Raw genomic sequence first — 13,196 nt, forward strand, 5'->3', positions numbered from 1 at the left:
ATAAATTGATCACACAACGTCTTAATGAAACAAAGCATTCTGATGGGTATATTCCTAGTCTAGACAGTTTACGCCTTTCTCTACGAGAACAGAACGGGGGTCACATTTTTTAAACACTTTATTTAGTCAAGTTTAGTGAATGGGTGCTTCTGAGTGAGTCTCTGGGTGTTTGTACACCTGCTCATCATTAACCAAAAACGTATTTAATAAATAAGAAATACTTCATCATGTGAGACATTTTATGTTTTAAAATAACCTTTAAGTTGTCTGTAACTTTTTGAAATACTGAAAATTTAACCTCCATTTTTTTTTCTTTATTTCAACCGTCCGTGCTGGCAGGCCAAATCTGTACCGTCGCTGAGTTGTGGTTTTTGGGCTGTGAACAAAATCGTTCTTTTCTTTCAAAGAAAACGTCCAGTATTCTGCTCAGGAGTTACTTGTCTTTAGAAGCAACAGTTTGTTTTAGTTCTTTTAAATTATGGTGCTTAAATTTTATGAACATTTTCAGTCAGTTCTGATCCCAAACTAATCAAACGCTTATAGGATGTGGAAAGATTTGACTTTTCACACATAATAATGACTTAATGAGAGGAAAGTGGTATGATAGCAATGCTGAACTAAACGTGACAAAAAACCCGAGGACAGCTGATACTCTCATTAAAGAAAACTTAAAGCTGAAATTGAAATAAAAGCTGCTGCAACCAAGCATTAGTTTAAGTGCATGCATGCAGACATTTCATTCTGTTTAATTTTTAAATATTGTTTTCCCTACAAATAGCTCCATTTATCAGTCACATTAAGGATGGTTTCAAACTTTCAGATGATTCCTCGTGGCCTCATCTGTTTTCCTCACAAAACGTGGCGTTTTAGCAGGAGTTTGCACACATTTAAGAGCCGCTACAATTACACTTGTAAAAATGTTTGGAATTTAATTTGTCTGAGTCACTTTATACCGTTTATCTCTCCTCAGAAACACTCCTAATGGAGTAAATCTCATTGTGAAAATGTGCTGCAAAAACACAGCAGCGTGTTTTAATGATGAAATTGGGCAAAATCGTGTACGGCGGACAAGGCTAACATCCAGGTAGATCTTTCTTCTATTCACAAAAACACAAGTCGACTGAACCTCTAACGTATCTCGCTCTCTGTCAGTCGGTGAGTGTCGGTCCAATTGGATGAGTTACGCAGCCCTGCAGTGTGGATGTCTCACATCACATCAAGCCTGATGAAGGCTCGCTCTGTTTCTGCTGCCGTTGTCACGGCGGCGGGCGGGCCGGCGGGCCGCTGAAATGAGGGATTGTGTGATCCGATGAAGCCTGCTGTCATCAGGGACTTCAGTCACCAAGCTGACATCATCCCATTGCCTCATTTTAGAGCAGAGTGACGAACACCCCAGCTCACACATCTCTGGCTTTGCTTGAAGTTAGAAGGATTTAAAGAACTACTGAACATCTAAAAAATTATACTTTTAATGGCACCAGGAAGGGTCTTAATCCACTTTTGTAAAAATCCTTATATCTGAAGTTTGATCCACCTTTTAGAATCAGTTTCTAACCTTTTTTTTAATCCTTATCTGTGAACGTTCAGATTTACTGATTTCAAGAAGTAATATTGGACACAAATGTTTGGGTTCAAGTAGTTAAGGGGACAAAACAAGTTTTAAGGGATTAGTCTTAAAGCAATGAGAGATTTTCAGACATTATTCCCTTCTTTGTGTCCCTCTTTTCTTTCTTCTGCCCTCATATCGTTGCTTCCTTCCTCCCTTTCTCGATTCCTTCCTTCTGTCTTTCCTGAGTTTTGTGGATTTTTCAAAAGTTGTCCATTACAGAAATGTCTGCTTTAAATTCATAGCTAATGTTTGTATTTTTTTATTTTATTTAGAAATTAATATAAAAGGACTGAGAACGAACAAAGGCAGAAGATCTTTGAAAAAGTGAATATGGAAAAGATTAAACTTTTGAAATTAAAACGGAACCCAGCAGGAATGTAATAATAATCGAGCTCTGGCAAAAAAAGGAGATGTAAACGTTTCTCTGGCATCAACTGGTTCATGAAGTGGAGCTCTTACGCCCTCTACTGGTGGGAGTCTTACCATTGCATTTAACTGGATTGCAAGGGATTAGGAGTTTACAGCCGCAGACAATCATTGATTTAATATTGGGAATCATCGATTTTACGAGGTGATTATTTTAAAAATGTTTATTACCCAAATAATGAAAGAAGTCCTCTTGGCACCAAATGAAAACTGATAGAAATAACTTAAAAAATGTATGTGAACTCATTACTCTTAAAATTTCTAGAAGTTTACGTTTGCAAAAGTAATGAACCAAACCGATGCAGTTTAGTCAAGATCAAAATGGTCCATATTCATGTCAAGTTGAGCATTAGCAGTGTTTTTCATTTTGCCACTGTGTTTCTTCTGACTCCATGTAACATTAACACTTTCGTTTGGGTCAATTATTTTTTGTGTTGGTCTAAAAAATTGTTCTCAGTGTAATTCGAGCAACCAAAACAGGAATGTTCTTCTAAAATCCCTGCTGTATTTAGCTGGGCTTAATGATGGCCCAAGTCTGTTGAGTAGGAAATTTCTGCATGTTTGTTTTTATGATGATATTAAAAACAAAAAAAAAAAGAAATGTGACAAAAATACTTTGTGTTGTACAAATACATATTTAAGAAGAGCTCATTCTAACAGTCTTAAACGAGGGTTTATCTGGATTAGCTCCATTTGCTGGAGGGTCAAATTTGTAACATTTTTGAACTGCAGTCAGAGGCCATAGAAAATTATTCCAAGGGCCGCAAACGGCCCTCGGGCCACACGTTGGACACCCTGATTTGCGGGCTTAATAAAAACAGTAAAATAGAAGAATACCAGTGACATTTTGGTCTGACTTACAGATAATACTCCTAAAGATTTTATTTTTTTGGTCAGATTTGCTTCTCAAAGACGTTGTTGACATTTTTCTGGGAAGTTTAACTGAAAATTACAGACAAAACAAAAACGGGGTGCAAGTAAACATATAAAATATAAGTATGAGGACCTGTTAAAGGAGAGACTATGACCTCTATGAATGTCTGTATTCATCCCAACTCTGTACAAACCGAGTCCGAATGTGACCACAGAAAGCATGAAAAGCAGAGGCCCTTATTAAGAAACGTCGAGGTTTATTTTCGAGGTAAAACACAGAAGGGAAGCAAGTTGCGTGCAAAGACCGTGTCGTCTCTCGCCCGCCGGATGTTGTAAGTACCTGTATGGTTTTTTGTTTTGTTTTGTTTTTTTCATGTTCCGCTGCATGTGACGCCCCGCGGCGTCCGCTCAGTCCTTTCCCAGAAAGCGGCTCAGTGGTCGCAGCCGAACAGCTCCAGAGACACTCGGTGCTGCTCGGGCAGAGCCCTGGCGACGACGAACTGCATGACGCTCTCGAAGTGGTAGAAGTGGCTTCCCCGGATCACCTTGACTCCGTCGGGGCCGCACATGGCGGCGTCCACCTTCCTCAGGACGGAGATGGGGCGCTTGTTGGTGGGGACGCGGGGGGTGACGCTCAGGTTCACGTCGTAGATGTCCGTACCTGCGGGGGAGGCGGGGGGGGGGCAGCAGCGGGAAGGGAAACACAGGACATGACGTCAGACGTTAATTCATATGTGAAACTCCAGTGAGATTTGGTCACGTCTGGGAATTGATTAGGTATTCTTCAGTGCCTGATAAAAATGGAAGTAGAACATAGTATTTCTTGTTGCCTGTCATTTCTTTCTTTACCTCTTCCTAGTTTACATCCTTCTTTTCTCCCATTTTTGTATTTTCCATTCCTTCTTTCCTTACTGCTCCTCTTGTGTCCTAAACTCATTTCTTTCATTCATTACTTTAACCTTTTATCCTTCCTTTCTTCTTGCCTTCTTTTTTTCCTCCTTTTCTTTTCTTCCTGCTTCTGGTTGTTCAGCTGCCATATTTAAAGCACCTTAAAATGTATTTATATAATAACATATTGCGTATATAATTATGTGACCTCAGTAAGTATTAACTTGGTGAACGAACTGTAATATTTTATAATTTGACGTAAAGTCTGAAAAAATATACCTGGAAAATGATGGAATTTTTACATAAAAATCATCTTTTAATTTAATGTTTATCTGATGATTCCAAAACAATCAATTGCTTGAAGCAAAAAGTCAAATTGATTATTTGCATATATTTTTTAAATTTGAATACTTTCACATTCATAATTGTAATTATTGAATTATAGACTTAAATGCTTTCAGATGTAGCTCTATTAACATTAGCTGAAGGTGAAGGGCTTTTCTTTTCCACTCCAGTGTCAAATATAAACATTTTAAAGAGCGGCGAAAGCAGCCACGCCCCAGGAAGAGGATTCAAACTCACCTCTGTGTTTCGAAACCTCTTTACACATCAGAATTAAACATTTAAAGCCGTCGTTTCTCACGGTCCGGCTTCGATTGTGGTCTCACCTTTGATGATGTGAACAATGTGATGATCTTGGCAGACGAAGGCGGCGTTGATGGGGCCCTCGATGCCCAGCTCTGCTTTCACAGGCTTGGGGTAACCGGCGAGGTGGGTGTGAGGCTCGCCGACTTTGTAAACGAACAATTGGTTGTCCTGAACGGGAGGAAGAGAGGAAGTGAGTTCTCCATGTTCTCCAGATGACCGTGTTTGAACACGGCGGTGTCGCGTTACCTTGATCATGTAGAGATGGTCCTGGTAGGAGAAAACTGCGTCAACCTCGCTGTGCAGCTCCTTGAAGGCGCTCTCGGTGGTGTTTGAGGTCAGCGTGTCATTGTTGTCTTTACGGATAAAATGGTGGCCTGCGGAGAAAAAAAAAAAGGACTCGCTTGGAGAAGTTGGAAATGGTAACGCTGATAAACAAGGAGATTATCTAAAAATTGATATATATATATATATATATATATATATATATATATATACCGCCTTCCAGTTCAATTTTGACATTTACCAATGCGACTTATCCTTCTCTTTGCAGCCATGGAGGTTAATATCACATTTAATTTATATTTGTGGCACCAGCAACAGTCACTCATGACAATCTCTGGCTGTTTTCTTAAGCCGTACAATGAAATTTAACACATGTAGGTCATATTTATAATTCTGCTTATCAATAAATAATAATAATAATAATCTTGATCCTTTATTTTCAACATAAAGATGTAAAGATTTGTGTTTATCGCTTCACTTAAATTGGGAAATTTGTACATTTCTTGTGCCTAAACCTTTGGACCTTATCAAGAGCTGAATGACTTCTGCCTGAATTGTGACAAAAGAACAAGCGTAGTCATCCGTCATCGATGTGATGGGAAAAGAAAAAGAAATGCAAAAACTAAAACCGCAGATGACAGGATGAATATTTGGCCGCCATGTCTCACCTCTGAATGCGTAAATGTTCCCGGCATCGTCAGAAGTGATGGCGTCCAGGTGAACGCGGCTGCAGCGCTCTCTCTCCAGGTGGTCGCCGTTTTCCCCTGAACAAGTGAAATATCACTTTTTACAGCTGGACTTAAAGCCGACACGTTTCCCTTCTACTTCAAACCACAGATGCACTGATTAAGGCTTTCCAGGCCAGAGCCAGTTTGTGGTATTTTGAAGTCTAGATTGAAGATGTCAAGTTTGACCTATTCTGTTTTTCTCATTTCTTATTAAAGAAAGAGATGTGCTGATCTTGTAAGTCACTTTTTATTTTTCATGTTTTATGTCTCATTTAACTCTTTATTGGCTGTTGCTGTGGATTTTCCACAAACCAAATTAATGTTATTAATACAGCTAGCATATAGTCTGTGTTCCAGACATATTTCCAATGCAAACATGTAGAAAGCATCAGAATGAAACCACTTTGCTGCCATCCAAACGAAGGTTTACCAAATCACATCTACTCAGAATGTTTGATCTACGTTTACCAGTTTCATCTTCAAGTCACCAGCTCACACTTAGCTTTGCATTTCCCTGCAGCCGTCTGTTCTCCACTTACTGAACTTGGAGCACCTCATGAAGTAGTCGCGGGCCTCTTTGGGGTACCTCCCGTGCACCTCGCCGGTCTTCGGGTCGAACTTGGAGAACTGGTGTCCGTGGAAGCAGTAGTAGTGCTCCGTGAAGCGGAAGGCCGACGTGCAGTTCGGCATGGACTCAAACTCTTTCTTCTCCACAGCCTTGGTTTTCACGTTAAAGTGGAAGATCTCGTCGCCTGCGGAGAAAAAGAAAAAACCAAATAAGCACAAAATTTGCAAAAGTTGGAGATATGAAATGACTCAAAATGACACTTTTTTTTCTCAATCAGAGATGTTGTCCGATTAGAACTAGACCACCAAATGTGCGCGCTAACTAACCCTTGAAGAAGATCACAGAGTCTTTGCCACACTCTGACTTGGGGCACTCCACGGCCGCATCCAGGTGGTTCGGGATTCCAGGGAAGACCTCGGAGATGTCCTTGGGGTAGCCGACCACCAGCTTGTGCTGGAAATATCTGAACACCTTGTTGTCCTGTGTGAGACAGATCATCACATTCAGCTGCACAGATCAGCTGCACAGATCGTCACATTCAGCTGCACAGATCATCACATTCTCTTCCAGGAACTTCACAATGTGTCTCTGTGAGACTCTGCAATTCATTTTCAGAATTTGTCTGCTCAGGTCATACAAAATTGATTTTGTACGACGGAGTATTTGGGCCGTACTAAGGAAAAATAAAGTTACAAAAATCAAGTCATAATATTGCGAGAATGAAGTCAAATTGTGGCAATAAAGTCAAAACGATGAGAATAAAGTTGAATAAGACTAAATTTGAAATAATATCCGAATAAAGTCATGAAAATATGATAATATTAGAATAAAGTCATAGTATTATGAGAAAGAAAGTCGTGGTAATATAAAAATAAAGTTCTGCAAGAAAAAGAAGTCATAATAATATGAGAGCTAAGTAGAAACAAGGTGAGAACAAAGTCAGAATATATATATTTTTTGCACTACTTCTCCATTGTTTTCATATGACTTTATCCTCAAATTATTACTATTTCTGAATTCAAATCCAGACCTTCATACTTTGCTGCACTTTTCTGTTTTTGTTTCTGGTGCAAACTCAACAAAACCTCGAGCTCTTTTGCCGGAGCGTACCAGGAAGAAGAACATGTGGTTGTGGTGTGTGGGATCGTCCTCAAAGTGCATGCGGAAGGCAGCGTCTACATGGCCCAGATGGTGGTGGTCGTCCAACTCAGCGAAAGACTTGTTTGACAGCTCGGCCTTCCCATGGAAGCCCTTGAACAAGTGGTCGCCTGTCAGCAAAAACAAACACAGAGTCTTTACACTGATAAACACACTTGTTGCCTCCCATATCTTTTGAGGCTTCTTGTGTGTTTTGTACCAGGAAAAAGGAGTTAGAGTCCCCAAATGTTCACTATAACGGGACCCACCTTTGAAAAAGTAGGGAATCCCCTCCTCGTTTTCTGCGACTGCGTCCATTTCAAGGCCCTTGCAGCGGTCGAGGACAGCTGCAGGACATGAGAATGCGACGGTAAAATGACAGGAGGAGGATTTTGCTCTGAAGATATGCAGATTTCCTTATCTCTCAAAAAGTATTCTTTTTGTAAACTCACCTGCATGGTGCTGGTCTCCGTGTTGGCCTGGGCGTACATGTTGGTCTGGGCGTCCATGCTGGCCTTGGTGTTTATCCCTGTGAAAAAGCGAAAAAGAAACTTGGCTTTTCAGAATTTCTCATTGTTTCCATCATATTCGTTTGATTATACATTCAGGATTTTATTTAAACTTGACAAAGGTGGACCTGTAAATAATAAATATAGTAATAGGCTGATTTAATTATTGTAACAGATGCAACAGATAGCAGGTAAAGTTTACCATTCATTTAAATATATAAATATTTGATTTTCTAAATTGACTTTGGGAGACATAAACAGCAGAGCACAGCTCAAGTTTTTGTCAAACATGGATTACATAATGAGCTTGCAGTTGCATGAAAAGTAGAAAAATTTCAACATTCCCAAACTTCCTGATTGTTTAATTAGGTTAAAATCGAGGCTACTTACTGGGCCCATGCCAGAGCAAGAGCCAGGCACATCAACAGAATATGGGGCAGCAGCTTCATGACGACTTGTCCTCTGGTCCAGTAGGCTGAAGACCTGGGCAAAAGGTACCGGCTGCAGCTCCAGCATCTGCTTATATTGCAGCCAAGTTCACGTGGGTGTCATGACGACAGGCGCCAAAGGGAGGGGGGCGGTGAGGGACAATGTGCAGAAGCCGTGGGTTTGTGAAAGACGCCCACAGCGTTTTGTGTTCCCTGGTGTTGTGACCCTGAGTCCTCGATCCCACCTCTGCAGAGATTCAGAGAGTTTGCACCACAAAACTCCAGTCAATAGATGATTATTTTATGTGAAACCTTATCTTAGTCGACTCTATTTTCAGATGCATTTTATTACAATAGGGTAATAAAATGCAGACTCTGTGAAAAAACAATTTTCACAGAGTCTGACCAATTTCTTTAGTCCCTATTTAGTCATGTGAATGTATAAAAAATATCTAAATTGAAATACTGTCAAGATTTTATTTTATTTTTTAACTTGTGGAGCATTTTTGCTTTCAATGGGAGAAAATGTTGCAATGTGCAAATTTGATCAAATGTGTTTTTCTATTAAGTACTTCTGACTATAGAAAAAAAACAACATTTCTTTCATTTCTACTGCAACAGAGTGGAAAAGAAAAGTGTTTAAGTCTTGTACTTTGTTTTAGTTTAAATCCTGAAGGGCAAAAAAAATCAGATTTTTCTTTGTCTTTTTTTAAGTGCTTTTTCTCATCCAACACACGGGGAAAGAAATTTTTTTTTTTTTAAAGCATTTTGTCTTGCTTTAGTAAACGGCAAGAGAAAAAGGTATTTCTGTTATTATTTTACTTTAAAAAAAACTAAAATGTGTTTCTCTTTTCTTGCATGCTGGATGAGAAGAAAAAAAACAAACAGAGAAATATTTTTTTTCATTTGCCTTTCAGTACCTAAACAAGAAAAAATGACCTGGAAAAATATTTTCTTCTTTTTCTTTTGTGTTGAATGCAAAGTAAGAAAGACAGATTTTTTTGTAAGATGAAACAAAAGCAAGACTTAAAACATGTTTTTTTCTTCTAGAACTTTCCAGAGGTCTGGCCAAAGTTCTGGCCAGAACAGGTCCGACTCTGGTCCAGGAGGTAACTAACCCAGCTGTCCTCATAAGATAAATAAAAAACGCTGATAGCTGCACTTTACAGACCTCTCAACAAAGTGTGGTGCAATGACGCTGCGGTGAACATTAACTTACAATTGTGTATTGACTTCTTCATATGTTATCAGTGGATTAATTTTGCTCTGTTGATTGGTCCTCCACATAAAAAATGAAAATGTTTATCTTTAGTAACTTCATATTTATTGTTATACTAAAATATTCGAGAAATCTTCTCTGTAAAATGAATCAATAGATTATAGGTAGCTTCAATTTATGGAGTTATTCCAAAGCAGATTCTTGATGTGGGGGCAGTGGTGGAAATGTAGGAGTTCACCCTGCAATCGGTGAATCACTGGTTTGATTTCCGGTTTGATTTCTGGTCCACCCGCCCATTTGTGTCCTTTGGCAAGACGCTTCACCCGCCTTGCCAGCCGGTGTTGGGCTGATAGCGCTACATTGCAGCCTCGCTTTTTCGGACTGACCCAGGGCAACTGAATGAAAGGCAACATTTCCTCAAGGAGCCTCTCGAGAGTTCATAGTTCATGTCTGGTGCCTGGCTCCAAAACAGTTTTGCAATGCATTTTAGTAGGATTGTCTTTATTACTTTTTAATTCTTCCTGAAGAACTTCAAATCAAACATCAGAGTGTCGTGACACTGTTGTTTAATGATGCTGTATGTTGACACTGGGTTGAATGATAAAACTGTGATTTACGGAGATGGTTTAGGATCCACATGCAGGCAGGAGACAGACAGAATCATGGCAAGAAGAAGAAGAAGAAGACGATTAGGGTGGAGGATGTGCCAAAGATAAAGAAAACGATAAGAGACACTCCGGGTGATGCAGAAAATGAAAACATTGGAGTTTCACACTGCAGATGGATAATGCTGCTGCTGCTGCTGCTGCTGCTGCTGCTGCTGCTGCTGCTGCTGCTGCTGCTGATGATGATGATGATGATGATGATGATGATGATGATGATGATGATGATGATGATGATGATGATGATGATGATGATGATGATGATGATGATGATGANGATGATGATGATGATGATGATGATGATGATGATGATGATGATGATGATGATGATGATGATGATGATGATGATGATGATGATGATGATGATGATGAGACACTGGACATGAAGGATCTAGAGACGATGCCAGGGTCCATGAATCTGGAGATGATGATGAGCTTCTTCAGTCAGCATAGGGGGTAGATGGTTGGTTGGATGAAGACACAACAGTACAACTTGGACCTAATACCTCAGAGTCAGTTGAGTAGAGGACAACTTAACCCTCAAGTAGTGAACTCTCATACGCTAGAAGTTGAGACAACTAGACGCTGGACACTGGACAGGTCATCAGTCCCACCAACGGGTCGAGTGGTGATAAGACAATTTGTTATGTTTACATGCCTTTAGCTTTTTGGAAGAAGGTGGAAAACCTGGGAGAATCCACACAAGCATGAGCAGCAGAACATAGAAATTACTTTCGATCACTTTCAAACGACCTGTTACCCGCAATCTAAATTTTTCAGACAACATCATTAAACCCTTCACAGTGTTTTTCTGGATCCCCCATATCAGTTGCTTCAGCCTCAACTTCTGGTTACATTTATGCTCAGTAAAAACTTGGCTTTCTTGCATCTTCTTCAGTTTTTAATATCTTCTCTTTAGCATTAAACAAAAAGGGTTTGCTGCTTGTTTTGTGTGACCTCGTTCAAGTAGACAAAAGCTTTGCAAACAAAGTGAGTTAATGTTGAGCAACAGGGCCCCATAGAAATTAGCACACAGTCATGTTTGGGGCCTCAACCTTGACTGAGGAAAAACAAAACTGAGTCACGTCGTCCACGTACTTTTGACAGCATGTCAAAGGTTTTCTCTTTGCTCTGCTCATGGATTCAGACAATCTTTAATTTTTGTTTGAGATTTGTTTTGGGAAAGCATTTTATATTTTGTATTTCTTCACATTTGAAAAGACTTATGAAGACACAGTGAGGAATTTATCTAAGGGTAGAAACCTCTGAAACACTTCTGTAAGAATAAACCTTAGAGAAAACCAAGTGAAACAATCCCCCAAATCATAAAAAATAAACAATAATTGTTATAGTGATCTAAAAAAACAAATAGCATTGCAAAAAATGATCAGGTCATGTGTCTTCATACATGAATGAATTTGAGAGACTCTCCATTCTTTATCCAGAGGATGTAATATGGATAAATGGGTTTAGGTTTGACTTTTAAACAAAGTTCAAAAGTATGTTTAGTGAAATATTTGACTCATTTTTCAAAATTGTATTTGTGAGATAAGGCACTGATGTTGGACAATCTAGCTGTCTCACTGTTACTCATTAAAAATGTGTCACAGCCGGTTGAGGTCAGGATTCTGTGGATACCAGGGAACTTATTCATTTATGGTTTTATGGGCCTTGATGAAACACGGAGAGTCCATCCTCAAACTGTTTCCACAAAATACAGGAGATCTACAAGAAACTGTCCAAAATGTCTTCACATACTCAAGAATTGAGGTCAAAAGCAACTCATGAAAAATGTCCTGACATCATAGTCCTCTCTGCACCAAACTTTACTCTTGACACAACTCTTGAAGCCAAGTTCTGTACTTTTGGCAACTACCAAAGACTGGTCCACTGATTGCCAGACATCAACACGATACTCTAGACCAGAGGTGTCAAACTCCAGTTCTCAAGGACCGCTGTCCTGCAGTTTTTAGATGTGCCACAGGTACAAAACACTGGAATGAAATGGCTTAATTACCTCCTCCTTGTGTAGATCAGACCTAATTACTCTATTCAGGTGTGGTGCAGCAGAGGCACATCTAAACTTTGCAGGGCAGTGGTCCTCCAGGACTGGAGTTTGACACCTTTGCTCTCGACTCTAGAGTCCATCCAGTGCTTTGCGTTCCCCTGGGTGACGTAAGGATTGGCCCTTTCTCCTCCCACAGAAGGGCTCGTCTGGCTCTGAAGCTCCAGGTCCTGGTCTTCAATTACATCTCTAGAAACTGTCTGTGTTGGACTCTGCCAGCTCCTGGCTGACCTCCAGCACCTTTGCACGACTTTCCTTGGTCAACATCCTCCAGCCTCTTCACCTTCACCTAAATGAATCCCATTATCCAGACCAGTCTGTTTCCTCATGTTTGTCTTGAGTATCATCTTAAATTATTCCCTGGACGTTTGGACACAAAAGCCAGCATTCTTCTATGGCCATCTCAGTCTCAAAGCATAAATCCTACACCAATCCTGTGCAGTGAGATAAACTGATCTGAACCAGTTTATTGCTCTACATAATAGAACTTGATTGTTGTTGTTTTTTGCAGCCCTAATAGTGTCATGGTGCATACATGTTTGTCATCCTCTGACACACAAGTTTCACAAACACACTTTGGTTTAAAGACTGATATGATTTTTTCAATCATATCAGTGACAAAATTGTGTTTGTTAGCGTCGGCATCTTTCTGCTGGTGAAAAACAAAGTTCCCAATAACATTATGTAACAGGGACATGGTTCAAATGAGTTCGTATTGTCAGAGAATTGGGTTTTGGATGAAGGGTTCAACATGCTGGGCCAAAGTCCAAACGGGGAGGAAGATGAGTCAGGTGAAGAGTGAACCCACTTACACTAAGTCAGAATGATCAAACGTAGATGTTTGTGGAAGATTGTTCAGACAAAGAACAACATCTGACCTGCCAGGCGGAAACCTACTGGAGTTACTCTTTGCTAAGTGTTAAAAACCTACTTTTTGTAAATACAGACGATATAAAACCCAGTGGAAAAAGGTTGGATAGATGTGTCATTTTAAGTTAGAGACACAAATGGGCCTAAAACAGGAATACTGACACACAAATAACAATAGAAAACATTTAAACTTTGAAACTGAAATTAAAGTACATAAATTACATCAATTTACTCCTCAAATTTATTTCAGTCCTAAAAATACTTTATTAGATCTTTACATTTGC

At 39.6% G+C, this 13,196-nt stretch overlaps 1 protein-coding gene across 1 annotated transcript; it reads right to left on the reverse strand.

Moving 5' to 3' along the window:
* Positions 1 to 3,148: 3,148 nt before the first annotated feature.
* Positions 3,149 to 8,170, reverse strand: hpxa (hemopexin a). Its single transcript, XM_008432630.1, has 10 exons — positions 8,059 to 8,170; positions 7,612 to 7,688; positions 7,429 to 7,506; positions 7,133 to 7,290; positions 6,349 to 6,502; positions 5,994 to 6,206; positions 5,395 to 5,490; positions 4,691 to 4,818; positions 4,465 to 4,612; positions 3,149 to 3,569 (listed from the first exon to the last, which is right to left on the reverse strand). Exons 1-10 carry the CDS (start codon positions 8,115 to 8,117, stop codon positions 3,340 to 3,342), a joined length of 1,341 nt encoding a protein of 446 aa, XP_008430852.1. The 5' UTR covers positions 8,118 to 8,170; the 3' UTR covers positions 3,149 to 3,339.
* Between the last annotated feature and the right edge of the window lie 5,026 nt (positions 8,171 to 13,196).

This window comes from Poecilia reticulata, linkage group LG2 (genome assembly GCF_000633615.1).
Source record: "Poecilia reticulata strain Guanapo linkage group LG2, Guppy_female_1.0+MT, whole genome shotgun sequence".
Classification (NCBI taxonomy): Eukaryota; Metazoa; Chordata; class Actinopteri; order Cyprinodontiformes; family Poeciliidae; genus Poecilia; species Poecilia reticulata.

What these genes read in the sequence shown, in the direction of transcription:
- hpxa (XM_008432630.1), bottom strand. Translation starts at nt 8,117, where the DNA reads ATGAAGCTGCTGCCCCATATTCTGTTGATGTGCCTGGCTCTTGCTCTG. An exon ending in CGGAGACCAGCACCATGCAG is followed by an intron (nt 7,507 to 7,611) that starts GTGAGTTTACAA and finishes CATGTCCTGCAG; the next exon opens with CTGTCCTCGACCGCTGCAAG. An exon ending in CTCTGTGATCTTCTTCAAGG is followed by an intron (nt 6,207 to 6,348) that starts GTTAGTTAGCGC and finishes TTTTCTCCGCAG; the next exon opens with GCGACGAGATCTTCCACTTT.